This window comes from Athene cunicularia (genome assembly GCF_003259725.1).
Source record: "Athene cunicularia isolate RWA chromosome 5 unlocalized genomic scaffold, athCun1 chr5_part3, whole genome shotgun sequence".
Taxonomy (NCBI): domain Eukaryota; kingdom Metazoa; phylum Chordata; class Aves; order Strigiformes; family Strigidae; genus Athene; species Athene cunicularia.
The window spans coordinates 952,047-975,863 of NW_020799103.1; the positions used below are offsets into that span (position 1 = coordinate 952,047).

General features: G+C 41.9%; 1 protein-coding gene across 2 annotated transcripts in view; it reads right to left on the minus strand.

Moving 5' to 3' along the window:
- The window catches only part of GALNT18 (polypeptide N-acetylgalactosaminyltransferase 18), a 165,115-nt gene that overhangs the window by 52,087 nt on the left and 89,211 nt on the right, over positions 1–23,817 (minus strand). For both annotated transcript variants that reach the window (XM_026850924.1, XM_026850923.1), the window contains exons 4-6: positions 13,206–13,389; positions 12,078–12,275; positions 9,545–9,659 (exon numbers count right to left, since the gene is read on the minus strand). In XM_026850924.1, the coding sequence (XP_026706725.1) occupies positions 9,545–9,659; positions 12,078–12,275; positions 13,206–13,389 (497 nt within the window). The remainder of the gene's footprint in view (positions 1–9,544; positions 9,660–12,077; positions 12,276–13,205; positions 13,390–23,817) is intronic.

A 23,817-nucleotide genomic window follows, 5' to 3' on the forward strand; every position in this document is an offset into this window, starting at 1 on the left:
CTCTCCCTTGCCAGTGGGGTTCCAGCACCATGAGAAAGCTCCTTTCTCCGAGCGTTTCACGGCACTCGGGGACAGGACAGCTGCAAAGAAAGAAAATGTAGGTAGGCATTAAATTGGGATTTTCCAACGGCATGAACCTCTCCTGGAATCTCAAGGGATTCTGGATTCACAACTCCCCAAAACACGTGCAAAATCTCCAGCCAAGGAATGAAGGGCTTTGCTAGTCACACACTAAGTATTCAACACCAGTGTAACATGACTGACGGCTATACAAAGTGTTAGGCTTTCTCATTCTTCCCTGATTAAATCTGAAATAAGGGAATTTCTAGGTCAAGAACACCCATCCATTCTTTCGTCCTTTCCTTCTCAGACCAACCGTCCATGTGAATCTGACCGCTCCCAGCTCCCCTATCTCCTTTACTCGTGTGAACAAATCCACAGGGCTCCAACCATTGTGCTGGGGCCACTGGGGATGGTTGGATGGGTTTTTCAAGATGTCTTGAAAAAGTATAAATGTCACATGAACAGTGTACAGGACGGACTCACTAATTACTCCGAACCAGCACCTTTTGGTCAAACACAATTTTTAGGTTGCTTTTTAATTAATGTTTTAATACTAAGAAATAAATTTTCTTAACAACTCAAAGGGAAGTTGCAAAGCCTTTTAGAGTGGTCTGCTCTGCATCTAATAAAATTCCTGTAGACAAGAGATTGTCTTTGTAGTTAAGAAATAGGAATAACAATTGAGGGGTCAACTCCTTACAACTTCACACGCTTCCCCTGTGAATTTCACAGGTGATTTTTTGCTCTCATTAGTAATCTTTAGTCAGGCTTCATCCGTACTCAGTAGCACCTCTCTAGTTCTCCAGCGCTGTTATCTTACTTCGATGGCTATAAATAAATACAAAGGTTTAAAATCAGTGAAGCTTTTCCAAATTATCACCCATGACTTTAGCAGGAAGTTTAAAGATAAAAGAGCTTCAGAAACTTTTTTTAACCACTTGGAAAGGTTTGATGTAAAATGTATCTCTGAGCATACTGTCGCTGCAATCAATACTTAATAATGACAAACCTGCTTCTACAAATTGCAAAGAAGAAACTTGATGAAATTCCTAAACCATGGTTAAAAGGAAACACAGCACCTTTTCCTGTCGCCCATGAAGATGTTTTATGTATGGTAGCAAGAGGTGAAAATTGCTAGCAATCGTCTCCATTTCCTGCCAGATCCCTGAACATACACTTCTGCTTGTCAATAGCAATTCACATTTCCTTCTGTAAAAGCCTCCATTACAAAACTCTACCAGTGGCTTTCAGGCTTTCCCTTAAGGCGAAGACCTTGTAAAGCTTTCAAGTGTGAAGGACTGCGTATCTTTGGGACCACTTAGCATGATTGCTGGAGCTCCAGCAATGCAGAGTTTGCTTTGGAGGAATTTCTTGAGGTTCTGGTCCTGCTGGTTCACTCTGCAAAAACAATCTTTTAGAAAAAGAACACACCCACTGGAGTTTCCCTTCCAAAGAGCTCTGAAGAATCCACTTCAGTATGTTTTCAATGCTCCCTTCCAAGAGGACCCTAGAAAGGACTCTTTATTCTTGAATTTTCTGAGGAGGTTAATATATTTGGCATAGCCCCAAGAAAGCTCAGAGGGCTTCCTCTTCTTGGAAGGGTTCCTTCATCACCAGCAAAAGGTAATAAAATTCCATTTTAAAAATCGAGGTGTAAAGGGACAGTAGCAGTGCCAAGGCGACTTCTAACACTTAAAAAGCTGGAAGACTAAAATCAACAAAGCCTACGACTTAAACTCAGAAAAGCAAGTGGGAGATGATAGGAACAATAAAAGGACAGGGAATTGGGGGGGGAATCCTCCCTTTTAAATCTTGAGTTGTTGTGACATATGGAAAACTTGCCCAAGCTCTGAGCACTTCTTACTGTTAATTTACTGAAGGTACATTCACATGTAAGCTGTGAGCGTGGCCCTACACCTCTGTGAATTGATGTCCACCAAGGTTAAAGGATCCCCGAGCAAGCAGAAACACGTTGTTGGCAGGGAAGAGCCAGGAAAGCAGAGGACACTGCAGAGGGAGCTGCAAGTTCCCCCCCGCTGAAGGAGCAAAGGAGGGAAGTGCTGGGCCCCCAGCGGGACGGCTCAAGGGAGGGGGCAGCTCTGTGCCCCCCGCCCTCCTTCCCCCCAGAACCAGGGCCCAGGCCCGCGCGCCCTCAGGGGTCTCTGCATCAATCCGGTTCGCGGGTTTTAGAGCAAATTCCATTCCCATCTGGAAAACCTGCTTCACTAGACAAAGGGGCTCCGCTCTGTTTCGTTCTCAAATGGACATCCTTTAGTAAATCGTTTTCAACTGCACTGAAACGTATTTGAATTTGCATATTCAATGAAAACAATTACAACTCTGAAGCTGATCCCTCTCTTGAATATTTAATTTATACTTCATTATAAAATGATATAACACTTCATTAAAAGTGTTTCTTTTTATCTCTTTAATCACTGAGTGTTCTTCTCATGTTGTGGAAGCTTAATCTAATAAAAAAATAAACCCTACATGATGCTGAGCAGTTTATTAGCATGTACTGCATTCATTAAACTTACACAGATCATGCAGTATCTGCAAAAACTGATGTGACCTTGTTTGAAACCAGCATTTCATTTGGACAGCAAACAAAACTTCTTAATAACTAAGTGATTGCTCAAAAAGCTGAAGCAATTTCTAGCTTCTGTGAAGTCTGCAAATGACAAAATTAGAACAACTCATTAAAGATGCCCTGAAGGTAAAAAAAAATAGTCAGTGTGAATTAATTACTACTGTGGATACAAACAAATAGTCACCAATATCTTTAAAATATATTCTGGGGAACAATTTAATACAAAACCCATTTGTGAATCTTTGTCATTACCATTAAGTTTTTACTGATAACCAATAATGGACTTGATGCTTTACAAGCAAGTATGAATAAACTATTTTTATTCAATACCCTGAGCTAAGTCTGTGATGATTTTGGGTCTGCATTTTGATTTTGCTATCTAGATGGGTGACTGCAGAAAGGACAGAGAATGCTCAGATACAAATATCACCGAAATCAATGTTCAGGTTTCCATTAGGAATCAGTGGGTTTTGGATTGCACCCTGAAAAGTTTTTGATTGTCATGGACATTTGTGTATCTGTTTCTGTAAACCTAGAAACTATACTCAGTGGATGGAATAATCTTTATTTAGGTTGTAACTCCACTGAGGTCTGATAATCTTCACTAAATAACTGCAGTAGTGACAGTAAGTACCGGTGGATTTGGGTAACCTTTCCCAAATGCAACAAGAAGCCAGGCGCAGCTTTGCCTATGCCACTGGTCTCCAATAGCTTCTTCCCTGAAGAACTCTGCCCAAACAGGAGAATTAAACACAGAGTCCTGGCCTGAGTCACATAAACTCAGGATTACAAAAAGAATATAGGTGGACAGGGAGAGAAAGAAACTTAACTGCTTACTGAAGCTGTGATTCTGGTTTACTTCCTGCTTCTAGATGCTGAATGGGCTGGAAAAGAGAATAAAGTCATTGTCGTGTACCCCTGCAGAGTGGGAGATTAGGGTGTAACTTCATTTCAGGAGGTGACTGCCTACAGCCACAGCTCAGAACAGTATGCACGGAGAAATCAGAGACTGAAGAGAGGTATTTTAAAAATTCCTTCATCTGTTTTGCTGAGGCCCTGTGAAGTGTTTGAAGACTATTCTACCTATCATCGTCATACAAACCTGTCATACTTTCAGGTAAACTCACCTATTTGAGTGCAAGAATAGCTTTTTTTCATAACCAAGCTGATAACGTGAAACTGTAAGCAACCTACAAAAACACACAACCACAACCTAAAAGACTTTTTAAAAGGAAATAAAAGGCTCATAACTAGAGCCGCTCTCAATTTTTAAAATGTAAATTATCCATTAAATCTTACTTCTGAAGCCATCATTAATTGCCTCATAGGCCTCATTTTACACTAATTGTGCCTTTATAAAACACTCTCATTTAAAAAGTAATACATGGAAAAATTCTTCCCATATTAAATTGTCAGTAGTTTCCTTCCTCTTTTGGCTAATTGCTTCATTATGTACTTTTTAAATTGTTTTGTTCTTCAGGGATTAATTTTGCACATATCCTCATGAGCTGTGAAACTTTTACAATGTATTGTTAAAGTACGTATGTTGTGTTGCTGGTTTACAATTGCAGGAACTACTCTATGGCTTGTGTTACTAAGAGATAACGGGCTTCAAGGGTCACTGAAGGCATACGGATTCAGTTCTCCTTCAAACGTGGCCATCTCATTGCTAGGCACATCAAATAACCGATACATCGATCACTACACATTGTCAAGTTTAAGTCATGAATAGGAAGTAGAAGAAATTACTTTTCATCTTAAAAGGCCAAAAAGCAGCAAACTGAATAACCAGTGGTTTAGTACTCATGGAGCAAGTTACCACATTGCCCATCTTTTATGTTTTTACCTTTCTGTCCCTTACTGCAGCTGTACTTAGATTGATCAGTCTTGTTAACCTTGCACTAACCCTAAAGACACAATCAGTACCAGACAGCACAGCACAGCATAGAAGAGGAGTATTTCGCTTGAAAGGGACCTCGGACGATCACCCAGTCCCACTGCTGGACCAGTTCAGGGCTGACCAAAAGCTAAAGCATGTTGATAAGGACATTGTCCAATCCTCTTCAACACTGCCAGGCCTGGGGCACCGACCGCCTCTCCAGGAAGCCTGCCCCAGGGTTTGACCACCCTCTCAGTAAAGGCACTCTTCCTCCTGGCCACTCTGAGCCTCCCTGGCCGCAGCTGGATACAGGGAGCAGAGCTCAGACCTCTGCTCCACATCCCCTCAGGAAGCTGGAGAGAGCAAGGAGGTCTCCCCTCAGCCTCCTTTTCTCTGCACTAGGCCAACCCAAAGTCCTCAGTCACTCTCACAGGACTTGGCTTCCAGCCCCCTCACCAGCTCTGTTGCCCTCCCCGGACACATTCAGGGACCTTCTCGTCCTTCTGACATTGCGGGGCCCAGACCTGCACTCAGCACTCAAGGTGAGGCTGCCCCGAGGCTGAACGCAGCAGGCAATCACCTCTGTGAATCATGGTCCCAGAAGCTGGGCAGGGTGGATAAATAAGAAAGAAAAAAAGAGCCAAAAGCACCTTCAAACAAAAAAGCAACACCAAAATAACCCCACCCCAAACCAAACAAACAAAACGGAAGCCAACTGTGGAATTTGAGAAAACACAGATCAGGGAGAGGCATGACAAATGTCACATCTGCTTGCTCTGCAAGAGAGGGACCCTGTCGTACGGAGAAGACCCTAACGGGCACTGGGGCTATTTTCTGGTATAACTCGCTCACCTCTGCGCTCTCTTCATAAACTGCATTCCTCTAGTACTCCACCCACAGAAAAAGCATCAGGATCAGCTTCAGGGAGGTTCTATAGACAAACTGCCAGACTAACAAGAAATGAAGCAGAGATATTTATTATAAGGCTATTTTACTGCAAATACAACTAATTTCACTATGGCAATATACAATATAAAAGTAGTGTGCCATGCTCAGTCTGAACTATAAAAGCTATTTTCCTCCTGGGTCAGCTGATATAAAGTCTTGATATATCGTTTAGTGGGAGCAAGATCCATTCCTTTTCCCTTAAAGAGCTATTACCTCCTAACAAAATCTCCTCTTACCCATTTAACAGGGCCATTATATCCCTGTGAACACGAATTCATCTGCAAGCACAAAGTCTTTGTGACACACATAATTACTCTAAGTCAAAGCCTGGGCTTACATTCCCTTGGCTCTGATGATGACTTAGTCTGTGACCTGAGGCAAATCACTGAATATCTGTTCAGGCATCCCTAAAAGTGGTACAAACAACTTCCTTGTAACAGATATTGGGAAGCTTTATCAAACATGTAGGCTACTTTAAAAGACAAAATGATTGCTACAGGCTTGCTCTTGATAGCAAATCTGCTGCTGACTTCAGTAGGAACTGGAGTAGGCCTTTAAGAAGCCTACTGAAAACTACACTTGAACCATCTAACGCAGGATCTAACTGATTGCATCTAATTGCAATGGATTTGTCGGGGCTTCTGTAACTACAAGTACTGCTTGCGCAAGCACAACCCAGAAGCAGAGCCCAGATAATGGTGAGAAACGCCAGCCTTACACTCACATTCTGTCTCTGCTGGAAGGCAGTCACCAACACAGTTCCTGTCCGGTCTCTCAGATAAGCAGTGATTCCAGTTTGCCCTCCAAATGCAATCTGCTCCATTAAAAGCACACTTAAGTCCATTCAATCGGGTATGACTGAGCATAAACCAAAAAGAAGCATTACTCATCCTAACGTGAATTTAAGAACATGATTCTGGGGCACAGTAAGTGACTCTTCCAAAAAAATCCCAGAAAAAGCGACTGAGCTGCTCAAAAAGGATGCTGTCAAGTCTTGCATCAACCAACCTGCCTTTATTTTCTTATTGGGCAAATAAATAGCTTTGCAAAAAAAAATCTGCTTGAGGAGAAAATACATTCACATTTTGAACTAATCTGTCAGCTTCTAGCTCAAGGCAACAGCACTCTATTAATATTTATTTAGTAATATATGTTTAATATTTTACAAATGTTACTACAAAGCCACAGACAAGGGTAAAAATTTTAGAAGTTAAAATAATACACCAAATTAGAGATAAAAAGAGCTGAGTAGAGAAACTAACTAATCAGTCAAGAGAATAATCCTCCAGTCAAAGGCCTGTTTTCTGTGGCTTGTTACAGTTTACCAACAACGGATGCTTCAGATACAGTTTCTAATACTTGGGGATTTTCTTGCACTGACATAACAGAAATAACTAGATATTTGTGCAGATGAGGAGGTGACAAAAATAACCCCTGGGAGAGAATACTGGGATAAGTCTCCGTATTGTCAGGGTCTAATTGCAGTCCCTGCACAGTAAAAACCCCAAGTTTGGCTCACAGTGGGTTTACATCCTCTGGAACAACATTTGTAATACAAGGATATGAGACCACGCTCCACTTAGTGTGTTTAAGATAAATGGGTAGCTCAAACGATCCTAACTCTTGCTGCCGTTTCTGTAGTTGTAGGTGTTTGTGCTTACGTTACTATGCAAAAGATTTCCCAATGGAAGAACTGACTTCCAGTGCCTAAACACTGCAAACAATGGGAACAAGCTGTGTGAAATTTGCTCAGAAATTCAAGCCATGAAAAAACTTAAGGAAATTTCACTAGGTATCAGCTCCATCATGTCAGAGAATACGATATGTAACATCCTACTTCGTGGCTAGCCTGGATACCAGGACAGTTTGGCACAGAGTGCCTGCTCCTCCACCCCACGTGATAATGCGTATCACACAGCAGAATGCGAGATGAAGCTAGATTAGTTCTTAGGAAAGGGAAATGGCAATGAAGATGAAGCACAGTGAGCAATCTCGAGTCATGGCCTGGAGAGCACCATTTTAAAATGGAAACATTATTTATTGCACTAATACTATAATTATAATGTAGTTTTTGTAGAACAATTACTGCCTTTATTAAATGATTCATCGTAGGCCTCACAGTGGAGAGCAACACAAGTAATCTAGAGATGACTGTTTGGTGCTGCAGAGAGAAAAATGCCGCTCGGCAGCAGAGACAGACCATCTGGCCTGAAATCACCCGCTGACTGCAGTTTTCCACGTATCCCAACCTAAAGGAAATGCAAGGCAGCCCCCGGGAGCTGCACCGCTAGGGGCAAATGCTCAGGATGCACCTGAATGACACAGCTGATTTGAGAGCGTATTTGAAGCAGTCACCTGTATTTTGCCAAGGAACAGTGTATGGCCCCAGGTGTGAGCCAAAAGCAGGTGACTGAGGGAAGGAGCTTCCTTTGCAAGCTTAACATCTGTAGAAATAATGCTGTGCTTCCCAGCAGCTCTACTATTGCACTGTGCATTTATATTCATCCTGGTTATTATATGGGATATGCGGAGAATTGTGAGAAGAATTGGTAATAAACTGCTGAAAAGATCTGTTCATTACAGCTCAGTAATTTGTTTTGATATAGGCAGGAACACAGATCCAAGTCAGGATAAAGTTAGATGAGGCAGCATACATCATGCTACCTCGCACACTACAATCTGTTGCAGATGAAAGTATCTTATGTAGGTCAGACATTGCTTCCCTGGAGACAGACGAGAAGCCGTAAGGAAATCAGAGCAGTGCCGGGCCTTATTCCAGCGGTCCAGCCTACTCCAGAGCTTCAGTTATGCAGAGATTTGTGTCTCCGGTCTTGACTCTTTCCAGTCAACTTCTGCAAGGCAAAGTCTAGCAGACTGGACAGCATCTCTCTCATGATGCAAAACTAGGTAAAACTCCTCACACGAGGAGATAATAGTTTTGTCAGCTGAGAAAGGGAAAGAAAAATCAAAGTGACACTAATTTTCAACTCATCGCAACACCGAGCTGCAAAATCTTGCTCTGGGAGCAGCAGCAGATCTCTGGTCCACACAGTGAGGAGAATTGTGTTATTAGAAGAAGCACTCCTGCACTTCTCTCAGCCCTTCCTTAAAACTGTGCTCTAACGTAACTGAGAGGAGACCTGTGCTTCAGTCTTGCTGCGGTAACGCTTTATCTCTGACAGGTGGGAGAAAAAGAATTCCAGGAACTGAGAATTAAAAATGAGTATTTTTTGTTATATCTCACAGTCTTAACACAGAATTCAATATTTTTGAAATAAACTCCTTTTTTTGCTACTGTGTAAGAGTATGCTTTTATAGTACAACTACAAAGCACAAAATACAAGCTTCCATTAACATTTCATAGCAGAGTTCAGAATTTAATTTTATAACACACATCATACCACTTTTCATTACCATCTATCTAAGAATTTCTCTTGTATCAAAAATCTGAAAGATTCTCAAACAGAACAGCACAGTATTTTCAGAAAGGTATTTAGCTGTGAGAGATACAGAAAGTAGTACACAAATCACACACAATCCTGCACATAGCGAACAGATGAAGCGTGTGAGGGAAGAAGGAACACTGCACTTACGTACTTCATGAATACCTTAACTCCCTCTAGAGAGAAGGCAGTATAAATGCCTACGTATTCCAGGTCACTCCATCATGATTTTCCTAATTCAAATAAACCAAGTAATCTAGAAAGGCTTTTCCCATGACACCTGTGAGAAACTATTCTCCTTACCGAGTCTGGGACCACAGCTAAGCAGGGAGTTTTAGGTATCGTCTGCAGAATTCCAGCATTGTTACTTGAACAAAAGAATAACACCAAGCTCCGTGTTTCTATTCCTATCCCAGGTAAGTTCTTTAATACATGATATATAAGGAGCTTTTGCTCTTTTTTCCCCCCTCTCTCCTCAAACACAACAGTCGATACTACAGCAGAGCCGTGGATCTCCTCTGCATACCATCATCCACACATGTTTGACTGTTTCTTTCCCCTGTAAAGCAGCAAGCTGTATTTTAAATGTAAGAACCAGTGTTGGCTGGCAACGTTCCTTACCCTGATTCCAAGCTCCACATTCTCTCCTCCGTATACTTCCATGCCTTCATCCAGTAAGCCAATCTCCTGGAAATATTCTCTATCTACTATGAAGCACCCGATCAATGCAGGACTTCTGAAAGAATAAACCAGCAGCAACCAAAATTGGCAGATAGAAAATGAACAATCTCATTATTCAGAAATAGATTATAATTGCTGGATCAAATGGTGTGTCAAGACAGATGCTTAGGGAGGTGTGTCGCAAACAGATTTATTCACCTTTGTCTTCTACAGTTCTTGTTTCTATGATAAATAAAGCACCACTGAAGGAAAACAGACTCAAAATTATTTGCCATATTCACTGAACAGGTAGGATTGCAGTGCTTACAATGCTGGACCCCAACTCTTCTGAGGCCCCAGCTATTCCAGCCTCTATCCCTGCTAAGGCCTCAGGTTTTTGGTCTGTGATAACTGATAAGGACACTCAGCGATGCAGTTTTGTGGGTTTAGCCGGACTAGAGGTTCATCTACAGCTAATAAAACTTGTGTCTGTGAGCTTATGTAAAAGAGTTTATTTCTTGAATAGGAACATCCAGGTGAGTTTCTATAGCACAGAATCAAGGAATGTCTGCTCTTACCACCTTACTGTCAAGTAGTCCATTGTCCTGAGCCAGACTTAAACAAGTTGCATCTCCTTACCAATCAGTGTGCTCTATTTGACCTCAATTAACCAACTTTTACTGCGCAGAGCCAATCTTAAGGTAAGAGTTCAGACACCGAGAGTACAATTTTACCTTTATGAGATGCAGTGGAAGAGAATACAAAATAATTCAGCCTTTTAATTTTTCTCCTACTTTATAATCCACAATGGCAAGAAACAAAAATGTCTTTTCTGATTATTATGCTGGTATCAAGAACTCTGTTAACAACAGGGTATTAATTAGCAGTACGGGGGAATCATCCTGCATTTACCGGGAACATTCAAGCTGCAGTAAGAGCAGACATCTGCTTTCAAACAGATAATAGGATGTCTTAATCACAAACTGTACAGTTCTACAGAAATCTATACATTTATGCCTCCAACTTAAGGTGCTATAGTACTCACTTTATAACAATGAAAGGCTGTTTCTGATATATTTATTAATGAAGAAAATAGCAGTTAACATCACTTCAAAAATTAGCTTCTTTTATGACAAAGTACTCTTGCTTTTGGTGTTGTTTTTAAAGCATTTTTCAGAGTACCTGCTTCCCTTTGTTATGATTCTAGAAGCATATTGGAGGCATGATAAAAAACATCAATCAATACACATGGCTTTTTTTTGCTTAATTATTCAGCTCACACATGCAGTGTATTGCACTGAATAAAAGGTGCCAGGGAAAGGGCTTTGGAAACAAGCATAAACATCCAATATTCTTAAAGGACATTCACTCTACAACCCTCATGGAGAACAGTTTTGGGGTAAAATGGAAAAGTACATTTACTCTTTATTTAAATTTTTGCTCTTTTCTTTAAGTTTAAATACTTCTAATTTTAAAAGTCACTGTAATTCATGTAGAAGGTTTGCCTCTCCAGGACGTAGTAGAATATTTCAAAGCATTTTCATAATGCTAGCAGGGTTCATTAACACTGATAACCATTTCTAACAATGTGGAAATTTCCTATTTTCCAGTTCTAGGTCCTGTTCCAACTATCAGCCTGTGGGCCAGCGCAGTTCAGAATGTTTAAGATGACAACTCCCTGTCAGCTGCTGCCCTGAAAAGACAGAACTACTGGATGGAAGCTACCCCTGACCCTGACTGCTCGTGCTGAAACTGCTATTTAAGGCTCTGCTTTGCAGCCGGTGAAAAGTCTTCACACTTTTTTTTCTGCAGAGAGCTAGAGTATAAGTACCAGTGACATCCTTGGTAGGAATGCATAGCTAGAAGAAAGGCCTGGGACCTCAGCAGAGCTGCTGAGGGGATGCAGAGGCACCTCGTCCCCTCCCTGAGACAAGGGTATTGTTCTGTACCAACCTAACAGTAGTCTAGACATGATAAGAAAGTACAGAGCTAGATTGCATCAAAGCAAGGATCTAACACAGTCTTTGCTCACACACTATCAGTGGACCAGCATTAACCCCTAGGACATAACACAGCTGTAAAGCTATGTGACAGTGTCATAAAGAATCCAACTGTCAGATCAGTTCTGTTTATATGATATATTTGCAAAGAAAATTTTGCTTCTGGCCCATCACCACTGAATTAGCAGACAAGACATTTGGAGAAGGCAGTGCTGCTGGACATTCGGGTCTAGCATTTCACTTCGGCGATGTGTTCTGCCACGTGCTAATAACAAGGAAACCTATTTGAAGAGATCTACTAAACCAACAGTTTTCTTGATGATGTGTAGTGTAGGGGTCAAGGACAAAAGCTGAAGACAACAGCTCAATGGCATTTAACTAGTTTACCATTTCTGTCAGTGAAACCTCCTGCATAGCTGAGACCACTCACCATCTGTCCTATCTAGATGAGCGTTTCCAGTGACACACTATTCTAGGTCACCATTGCACCTTACCTTATTGGAGCTGTTGCGTTCTCCAGTTTCCACCACGACTTAGGAGGGTTCAGGTATCGGCACCACAGCTCCCAGTCAAACCCCTGTGCTGAGAGGGGATACTCCTCTATTTCAAAATTATCATACTTGATGTTATCAAATGATGGAGAAATGACTCTTTTTCTGTTTTCTTTTATCCTAGTGAGTACTGGTTCAGCCCTAAAAAAAAGAAAAAAAAAAAAAAGTTAAGATCGTGTCAGTAGAAGCCCAGCACTGACGGAAACCACAGAATCACAGACCAGTCTGGGTTCAAAGGGACCTTTGAAGGTCATCTAGTCCAACTCTCCAAATAAATAGCAGCTTATGCTGTATATTTCAGAAGGGGCAAAGTCTACAGCTGTTACCCATTCAGAGCTCCTTTTTCTTTGAGATGGGAATTTTGACAGAACAGGATCTGCCACAAAATAACACACTGCAATATTTTATCTAGGATGCCCTATTATTAACCTTGATGTTAGCTGGTGAATGGAAGAAATGAGCATCTGCATATCATAGAGCATTTACACCCTTGCTACCAAATAATGATAACTTCAGGCTCTCAATATGATCAAGGACATCAAGATCAGAGTTAATAATAGATCTATCCTCGGGAAGCTCCTGCCTTTTTACCATCTTTTTTACTCAAGAAGCAACAGAGAGATCAAATCCACACTGAATGATTTAAAATACATCGCTTTACTTATGTGCTGCTTTTGCACAGAGCAACGACCTCAGTGCCAAAATGACATTTCTTTGTTTACACTATAGAACATAAAAGAAACATAGGATTTTTAATTAAAAGAAGATAAATTTGCCCCTATGGGCAAAGAGCTACATTATCAGGCAAGGTTTGTAATGTGCAGTTTTCCAATATAGTTTAAATACACTGTAATTAGAGCAGGAGATAACTCACACCATAAAAATTTATTTAGATTACATTACACAGCACAAACACATTTTTCATGCTCGTGTCCATGATTGTGCTGTGATTTCATTAAAAGGATCAGAACGCTAACTCACCCTGTGTATGCCAGAGAAACGCCACTCAGTAATTTATAAACACTGCTTAGAAAAGGTCCCTCAGTCAGAGAAATTCAAGAAGACACATACCATCCCACATTGAATTCCACATGAGCATCAAAGAGAGCAACTACTGGTGCTGTGGCTACTCTCCATCCACTAACTCGAGATCGAATCAGCCCCTCTTGTTTGCTGTGTCGAACCACCTTGATGAAGCCAGGCTTACGGGCATTCACTTCATCAACATACTTCTTCAGTTTCTCCTTGAGTTCTTCTGTGGAAAGGAAAGAATTAAATGTTAACAAGATGTATCGGCTCAACAAGATGTGAAAACCTGTTCTTTCAGCAAAACAGGAATCTTCACACGTGGAAATACTCCCTTCTGATTTAACTACTAAGAATTCTCAAATAGTCAAGGCTAAAAGGAGGCAAATAAAAAGCAGAAGGACCACAAATTATATAGTAATAAAAAAATCCAGGTGTAACTATTTAGCCTACATGATTGACATCAGAATCCTGCCAATGTTTAACATTAACATGCCACAAAATAAAGCATGCACTCATAAGGTACCATAGCTAGAGAAGTGCATATTATGTTTCTGCAGCAACAAACAAGGTAACTATCTTATATTTCCAGAAAAATATGTCCAAGTATTGTCCATGAACCTTCTTTACCAATATTTCAAGAAAAAAAGGTTAAGAATAAAATGAATTATTTATCCTTTCTCAATTTTTCTTTCTTAACTTCAGCAACTCTTTTCTATCTCTGCTAAAAAGTTCCATGACTTCTGCTCTTCTCTCAGCAGAATAAAGACCAGTAAAAGTACTGGAGAAGAATAATTCCTAACTAAAACCCGATAATTTTCATATCAACAGCTATCGTATCTCTGGTTTAGAGACCACTGCATGAGGAAACCCAATACGCAGAGCTGGAATATGCTGTTCCTGCTCTATGGACTGAGAGCACTGTTCACCACTGTCCCTTGTTAGCATGGCTGTGTCCTACTTATGCTGTGGTACCACTCCGAATTCCCTTGGTGTTATTAAGTTCCCTTTTTTCCAAATCTCTCCACAAGTCCAGAAATGTCTTTGCTGTGATGCAGAATAACGCTCCTGTGGTTCCGATGCTACGTGGATATCATCAAATCTGCATTGAGAGCTCAGTGCTGCCTAGCCCCTTCTGTGAAATCTTGAGCAAGCCACTTCCCCATAATCAACTCCCCATCTGCGAAATGGGATCAGCACACTTCTTTCTTCTTTTCCGTTTATTCATACGTTAAGCTCTAGAAAACAGCAGTTTTCTTTTTCTCCGCATTTGGCCAGCACCTAGCACCCCGGGGCACTGAGCCCTCCTTCAGGGAGGCTGCATCAGCCAAGGGACAGCCCAGTGCCCAGCAGAGGAAGGAGCAGCACCCACCACTGTGGGAGGGAGAACAACTTCTGTTATGTTGGCTGGCCCAGACTGCCTCCCAGTAAAATACAACAGGGTTTTCCTTTTAGCCCTAACCAGTGAGAACTTCCCTGCTAGTTTAGCTGGCATTAGCAGTGCAATCCCCTCCCAGGTACCTGCGCAGGGAATGATTCTGTGTTGAGCCCAGGCAGCTTCTCAAACTAAGCAGCCAACCGCTCTGGGAACTGGTCATCTCTATCAGATCTGAACAACAGGCACACTAGAATGGTTAATGCAACAGGAAATTAAAAGCAAGCACACTTTGTCAGCCACATTAAATACACGTTCATCCTTGGAAAGGACCTGGATGTGCCCTCTCTTAGGCTGAGAAAGGGAACAGAGCTGTGTCACAAGCAGTCCTCGCAGCTAGACTGTTACAGTGCATGTGACCTTAGTGGACCTGCTTCTCTGAGGATATGGAGGAAAGGACAAGATGGTCAAGTACGAATTGTCCTTAAATTCACCCCAGGTAGCCACCAGGAGTGATGCTCTTGGAGCTGGTCCCACTGGCATTGCAGAACTGTGCACGGCACATACTTTTGCGTAAATAAACTCTCTCATGGAAGTGATATAATGCCAAAGAAAAGCGCTGATACAGTTTTTCATAAAGAACAACAATTAAAAAGAAATGATGATCATGTCCACCGCAGTACTTAAACTGCAGCTATATTTTAGGAATGGACTCAACATATTCCTAGAATTTTCCACATTATATTATCAATATCTATTCAGATTTTTTATCTATGGCTGCAGCACCTTGAATAAACAGTAAGAGGCACTTGCATGCACAGCACAGAGCACTATTCCACTTTGTATTAGATTTGCTGCATATTGCTCAGTACAAGTTTTTTCCTTTGTAAGGTCAAAAAAACATATTCAGGTTTTCCGTCATGCTTGTGCAAAGCCACATGTTCTTTTTGTTCATCCCCTAACATCTAGAGATTTGTAGCAAGCACGAAACTATCAAATCAACCACTAGCTAACAGCACTTTGAATTCAAAAAAAGACATTTACCTTACTGAGATTGTGCCCACCTAAAAATAGTGCACACCAGTTCTCTATTCCCAAAATGTAACACTGTGGAGGTGAATATCAAAACATGAAGATCAAAGCTTTGTTCTCGGTGCAAGTGGCTGCTCATAGCTTTGCAACACTGGGAAGCTTTATTTGCCACAACAATGCAGCACCACCGGGTATAAAATCTATAAAAGGAAATCAGGCTCTAATAACGGACCTGAAAATCAGCTGCCTTGACAGAGTCATTGCTCTCAACCACCTTCGTTTTTAGCAAGTGGGCTATTCTTACTCCTGTCATAGAGTCTTCCTGAAGTGGACTGACGTCGTAAGCTCAAGGAAACAAAATCTTCTTCATAGCTAGCTGTAGTACCGAAATAGGTGGAACTGGAGCAGAACCCCAATCTTGGCTTACCACCAGCACGACTTCAGCTGCACATTACAGCTGTGACATTTACAGGCAGTACACACTTTGCTGGTTACACTGCAAATGAAGTGAATGGCCTAAGAGGGTCTCAGGGGAACCCTGAAGCCTTACCCATGGTCAGTAAGAACGGAGGAATCCTTCCCGGACTTCAGCATCAGGTGCAGGAGGCAGAGCACAGTGCTGCATTTTACCTAACCTCCAATGCCGGCCCACAAACAGCGACTTACTCTGGAGCATGCCCACAGGAGGCAAAGCAACATTTTGCAGTCAGGCATTTTCTGGCCTTTGTTATTTAAAACAGATTAGCCGTGCTCTGCAAAGGCAGAGTGCTGAGCAGAGCATTATGTGCACCCTTCGCTTGCAAAACCCACTGGGCAGACTCTCCCAGAAGAGAAGTCTACTAAAAAATGTATAATTTTCTCTCAGTCACAGGACACAGCAGACATGTAAATGAAGCTAAAAAAGTCACAATTTCGGAAAGAACACTGGAGACACCCTAGCGGGATACTTAAGTCAGGTTTTTTCATGCATTCCACATTTTCATGAGTTATCATGAGAAATGTGAGTTGTGTCACGGACAGTTTCAGAGCACCCTGCCCAACCGGACCGAATGATGGGACTCTCCCCCTAGAACTGATCATACACTTTGTGATGGCACTGGTGGTCTTCAGCAATGTATTCGTAACCCATGCTCTGTTTCTTTCAACCTCAGATATGTTGCCTGAATAATAAAGTGGTTTTCATTAATTATTGTGCTTCACTGCTTTATGCCACCATAGGGAGAAGAAAGGGAATGAGCAAATGTGCCATCTTCAATACACTGTTGATTCAGTTTCTAATTATGGAAACATGCTTATAAAGATAAATGCGTTTGCCTTTCAGGCAAACAAGGACTCAATGTGACTAAGCTGAGTATCTGCAATTGGAGAGACAGAGCAGCCATACGTGGAAGGGGAAAATGGTGCCGATCTGGCACTTGGAAATGTTGCACTCTACCACCTGCATTTATATGGTGCAGATGTCTGGAGAGCACAGCACAGCTCTCCTCAGAAATGTAGCAAACATAAATAATGTGCCATAATTATGTTTAATATTAACATAATCAAGTTCTAATACTTCTAAGAAGCTGTTGGTTTGTTTTTAACAAATCCACAAAGATTCTGTTTGTCACATTTCCCTATCCCGCATGACAAAGCAGTGCCGAAGGACTCATGCAACTCTGCCTTCTTCGGGAGGGGCAGCAGCAGAGCAGGATGAAGGCAGGGAAGGCAGGCAGCGTAAGGGTCAGAACGTGCCAGCCATCCCAGTTACAGAGACCGTATGGGAAGGGATCATTCAGTGAGTGCAAATCCCTTCAGGAGGCATCTCCCTTACAGCACTCGGTCTGAGAGAACGGTGCTTGAGAGAGGCCCTGGCAATGCAGGTGCTCTCCTTGCAACAGTGCCGCTTGCCTGGCTCCTGCGAGTGGCCAGTCCTGGCTGGGAGGGGCAACCTGGGCCACGGTCCTGCCTGCTCGTCAAATGCTGGGTGGCTGTAGCCATGCCGTATGGAAATGATTTCCCCCATATGCCCCTGGGAGATTCTCAGACAGAAAACCATCTCCAGATCATGCCCTTCATGCCGTCACATGCCTCGGCCTGCATTTCATATGCCTCTCCCTACACTGGGAGTTAGCAGGCTAGATGCTCAGTGTTGTAAGACACCTTAGCCCCTCACTCCAGCGTGCTACAGCAGCTGTGAATCTGCCCCAGACTTTCAATTTTAAAGTTACTGATACAAACAGTGTTGTCATAAATAATAAATTACTGCCTCACCTTCATAGAGAAGTAGCTTAAAGAACAGTCAATTAAGCCTCACTTTCCATAACTTTCATGCTTTAATGCACTCCCATTCTGAGTGCTTAAATGAGTCTTCACATCCCTCCAAACAATCACATTTGTAAAGTCTGACACTCATGCCTTGCTGAGACAGATGCATTTTACTGACTTTTTAAAACTCTTCTTCTTAGCTGTAAGTTTGGCCACAGAACTAAAATCATAAATAAGTAAATAAAAGTGCTCTCATAATTTTATGCATTTTCTAAAGCCTAAAAGTCCCTGCTGACTTCAGTGCAGCACGATGCACGCTGGATGTTATTGCTACCTCTGAAAGCCTTGTGTTTTTACCTTTAGGGAAAAATTTATTTCCATGTCAAAGGCCCAGGAATTACCATGTCCCTCTTCAACCTTAGCACCTGGCACAAACATGGCTCCTTTTACTGTAAGGGGAAAGAAATTATTCTTCAATACAGAATGGGGTTTGACATGACAATTGCCCTCCCTGTGCCAGAAATTGTGGATTGACACATTATAGGAAAGGTGCAAAGTCCTGCCAATTCATCATTGTTATGCTCTAGCCTTGTGAGCTGCCCAGAAGGCATACTGGTGCCCAGGTATTTCCCTGGATCATAAGGGACACGTTTAAAAGCAAATCATTACAGCAGCTGCCGGTATAGAGTGGAGCCTGACTCCGAGCCAAGAGAGCAGTGGTCAGTTTGCTCCTGGCAAGGATGCCGGGGCCTTCTGGAGCGCCCTGTGCAGCAGGTCGGAACAGGATCCGCTGCCTCACACCAAGGCAAAGCAGGCAGCTGGCAGAGCACAAGGCGTCAGTAACCACCAGGGCCGCTGCCGCGCCAGGAGCATCTCGGCAGGTACATCTTGCTTCTGCAGGAAAGGCAAGTAAATTGGCAAAAAGACAGAATTCGCACAAACTAATTAATTTTAAACCAAGATTTTTCCTTCTTTATCTGATTATTTGTGGCCCAAAGTCTTAGGAACAATAAGAGTTGCTTTCCACTCTTCCAGTAGCAATTTTATAGCTTTTAGGAAAGCAAAACGTATTAACATAGCTAACTTTTTTTCTGGCAAATAAACAAAGCCTGTTATACCAGGTTTGCTGAAAAAACCCCAACCCTCTCTTCCCTTACAGTCACTCTGTAGGCATACAACCTGAATTCATGGCAGCAGCTAGGCATGTAAGAAAAACTGTTCGCTGCAGTTTATCTAACAGGCTTATACACTGGATTATGTCACTTATTTTGTATGCAGCTCAGTGCTTCATAGTTTTTATTTTCCTTTCCTCTGGCCCCTTATCTTTCATGCTCAAGTGATCACCTCTCATCTCTGTAGCAGAGGCAGATAATTCCAAATGGAAAATATTTATAACCAGATAGAGGCATGTCATTTGTAATGCACATGTGTATATAGAATGTTCGCAACAGAGGGCAACAATGCACAAACAGATAACAAGGGCCTGCTGTGCACATGTATTTAATAACTTCACGTTATCTCGTAATAGATAAATCACCCCAGGGAAATTACCAACATGATGCAAGGAACTGATTTGGACAGACCTCAAAACCATGTATTGTCCTTTTCCTTCATTACTATCCCTAACTTGTACTGTTGACAGAGATGCATAAGCTAATCTCAGAAGTTCAGGCTACCCATATGTAAAGCCAGACAGTGTAATGAACTTTCACAGTCACAACCTTTGCATGCAGCAGTCCAAAGTCTCAGCTGCTGTCACATCTCCCCACATCTATTAAGATAAATGAGGCCTACAACAAGTCATTCCAGCTCACATCTCTGACTACAAGCCAAGGATGTATTTAATCAAGCACATGAAGAGTACCCTTCTCCCACAATAAGGGCAGGAAAAAAGATACGTTTCCCCTCTCAGCCCCTACACACAACATGCACTCTTTCAATTGCCCAGGAGAATGGAGTAGAGAGCAGTGGGAAGCACACAATTGCTTTCACGGGGTTTGATGGGGGCTGCTTTGATTCTCTCACAAACATCATGTCTATGCACTGGAGGAGCTTAGATGGACACTTCACTGAACCCTCCTGCTGGCTGTAAGGTCCTGTGAATCTGACAGCATAACAACCTCGTACCAACAAATAATTCCCCTTCACAAGAGTAATCAGAAAGTTAGCATACCTCCCAACACAAAACAGGCTCTGCAGAAGAGACCTGCGCCAGCAACTATTCCTCGAGCGATCTAACAAGACACGTACACTACTTGGGTTCATTTTGCTTTTTTACTCAACGATGCAATCACAAGCCATGAAAGTAGGATACCACCCTCCAGGTCATTAAATCCTACCTAGAAATATTGCGGCAGGTTAATAAATCCCAACGGTATGGGAAGAACAATGAGAATCATCTTTTGGAATTTGTGACATCTGAGTACTATGTTATGGAAGAGGGGGACACTAGAGAAAGAAATATCACATCTGTTATTTTTTGTTAGTACTATTCTCTTGTAGTAATGTCTTTGTAATAAGGGCCGTAAATCCCTTTTATTTCCCTTATACTTAAATTTATTGAGTAATGTTCAAAGACAGTGCTCAATTTCTGCCCTAAGGTGCTTCCTGTCCTAAGTATCACTGAGCCTACATTCTAGCAGCAGAGTGTCCTGCAGCACTTTGCAAGACAGAGATAAACTGAGATGCCAGATGACTCTGCAAGGTCACAGCAGAAGTTGCAGAAGGGCAGGAATAGAACCTGGGCCTCCCAAATCCCAGGGCAGCACGTTAACACTGCAGGATTTCCGTGCGGCTGGGATTCTGCAGTCGGAGCCGTGGCCCATGTGGAGCCCAGAGAACTCCGTGCAGATGCAAGAGCTCATCCACATCACTGGGTCTGGATTAGGAGGCAGCTGATATCCAGAGCTCTTGTTAACGTCAACAGAAACACACTGCAACAAAGGAATGAAACACGGCCTTTCCACTCCCCTAACAATGGGAGAGACTCACGTGCTTACCTCTGAGAATAGAGCTTACTAAAAGTGTTAATATCAGGAGAGGAAAAGAAATCTGCTCTCAAGAGAACATGCCTTCCAGCTCTTTAATGAATTTAAGTGTGTGTGGCAAGGGAAGACTAAAAAAAAAAAAAGCATAAAGTGCATTTTCTCAGATTACAAAATTCTCAAATTAGAAAGTTCACAACTGACTGTAAAAGACAGTTGGGTGTGTATGTGCTTATACCAGAGAACATGCAAACACAGGCTAAAAGTAGCACGGGGCCTTCCCAAGCACTGCCAAGAGCTACCAACCGCCAGACCAGCAACAAAGCAAGGGCACAGGGGCTGCGACGTGTTTCCTCATGGCAATGCCTAGAACCCTTTCAACAGAAAGGTGTTTAAATCTTCAAAAGATCGTCCCGATCTATGTGTTTGCAGACCTGTAATTATATAATCTTGATTGTTCCACTCAACTTTCTGATTGCTGGACGCTTGGATTCATCTCAGCAGGAACGGCGTTCCACTCTGCTTTACTGTGTATGACTGCTTCCCACTTTGGGACTCGTACGGATACGTTACAGCCACAACAACGTGATCACAACAATGGTTAAAGCAGGTCAGGAACAAACACTACCACCAAAATCAGACATTCATATCACACCTGATCCAAGAGTGACTGCTGGTGTTTACTTGGCTACGATAGTCTTAGAAAGGGGCCACAAAGTGAGAAGTGTACAAGCACCACGACCACGCACTAGAGCTGACACACTGAATATAACACACTGCTGAAACAATCACTGCCTAAATTCTCAGTTCAAAATTTCACTTCTTGGTGTTCCTGGACTCATTTCTAAAATGACCTTTAAATGCCTGAGAAATGCATTCTAATCCCAGCTGGAGAGCAGCTGTTTCCAGTAATCTAAGTGGCTTTTTTTTTTTTTTTTTCAATATACAGTATTTAATTCTAATCTATTTCTTGGGTGTGTATGGAACAGAAAAAACACCATTCAGAAAAAGAAACTAAATGCCTGAACAGAGCCAGAGCAGACTGCATAAGTCTAGAAAATACAATCTAAAGAGCATGTTAGAAATACTCTGCATTTCCATTACCATCAGGCACAGCAGCCTCTTGCTGAACTGTAAACTTGACAAATAATCATGACTCCAAGAAACAGCATGGCAGTTCATGTTATGGTAACAGGTTCATAAGGAAGAGGGAACTGCCAATTAAAACACAACAGTCCAAGTGTAACTATTTTATTTCTAGAGTGTATTCAGAGGAAATCAATCACATCAATTGCATTAAAAACGGAATATGCAAATATCCAGTTAGAAATGTATGGAGCAGAGCTGCTTATATTCCTCTCTGGATCAAACCTCTCTCTAACATCAAGGAAGCTGAGAACGGGACTACAGAAGGAAGAGGAAACAGGAAGAAATCACAGCATACTTCTGGGTCAGAAGGGACCTCTGCAATCCATGCCTCGACTCAAAGCAGGTCCAATTAAACAACAGTAACAATCACTATTAGAGAGTTATTTAAGAGAGTACCAGAGACCATTAAAAGATCAGTTCTGGTTTTAATAAAGAGGGCTCAGCCTTGTATGCCACATTGGTTTTTATTAAAATCTTACTTTATATCAGAAATTATAAACCAACTTTATACTCATTGCATAGAATTAGCTACTTGGGAGTAAAACAGCAGCTAGTACGCACCGAACCTGACGACAGATACTATGAGAACATCCTTCAGGGCCAGGACAGCAGTAACACTATTTCCCGTCTTGAGATCTCACTGTACAAATCAAACTGCAGTTAAGGAAAAACAAGTCCTCTTCTGTGGTGCATTTTTTTTAACCTTGTCCAAATGTACAGTTACCAGCTCTTCTTTTGAATGAATGACTCTTACTCTACCAGAGAACTCTTAGACATCTGATGCAAAATGTTCTGTCCATATTCCAGGTCAGAAAGATTGATTTCTTAACTACTGTGATCGTGTTGTGTGCGACCTGCTATTTTCTCCTTTCAAAGGTTGATTGCCACTTGCAGAAGAATGCAATTCACCACAGCAATAGCAATGCAGCACCCAGTACACCGAGGAGAAATACAACCTGCCCTGGCAGGAGGGCTTTTTTCAACAGATGGGATTAGTTCACAAAAAAGACTTGATTTACATCAGCAGAGCTGCATTAACACAAGATCCTTCCGTCAACAGACACACACACACCCAAAAAAAAAAAAAAGGGAGGGGGGCAAATTATACCAATATAAGCCAGTAAAAATTTTGCAGGGTGATACTGATGACCTCTGAAGTCATCAAGAACTCTTCAGAAGAAAACTCTTACATGTCCAGACCCCGAATACAACATCACACATGACATCCTAACAAGCGTAAGTTATAATTAGCCCTTGTGAAAGCCAGTTCTCAAATGCCCTCATATCATAACATACAGTCTTGAAAAATTCTGCCCAAACCAATATATTACACCGTACATTCATCAGAGTCTGCCAGCCTGGCATGCGAAGCAGCAGGACCGATCCCACCACCTACCAAGCAAGCGAAGCAGAGCCTTCAGTGTGCACTTTCACTACAATCCTAGGAGGAATATCACCTCACAGACCATCGCCAAGTTCACTGGGGACAACCTGGTAGGTATCTACTGTGCTATTTAAGTCATGGGTTTCAATTCACATCATTTAAATAATTTGGAAGAGACAACCTCCTTTTTTGAAATTTCCTAAAACTACGGACAGAATCCAAGCAGTTCTTACTCCTGAAGAGCACCCATTCAAATCAGAAATGATGTGGTGTGAATACTGTAAGAGCTTCAGGATTTGTTTCTATCTAAAGACAGAAACTGTTTTTTTTTTCTGAAGAATCAACTATGTACATTTTCAAATTAAAGCAACAAATTCTGGCTTGCTTCTTTCCCAGCATATTTGATTACTCCTTAGGAGTAACACAGTGCTGGGACTGTGCCATTTGGTAGCTGTGGAAAACCCCTAAATCTGGCATATACGATTT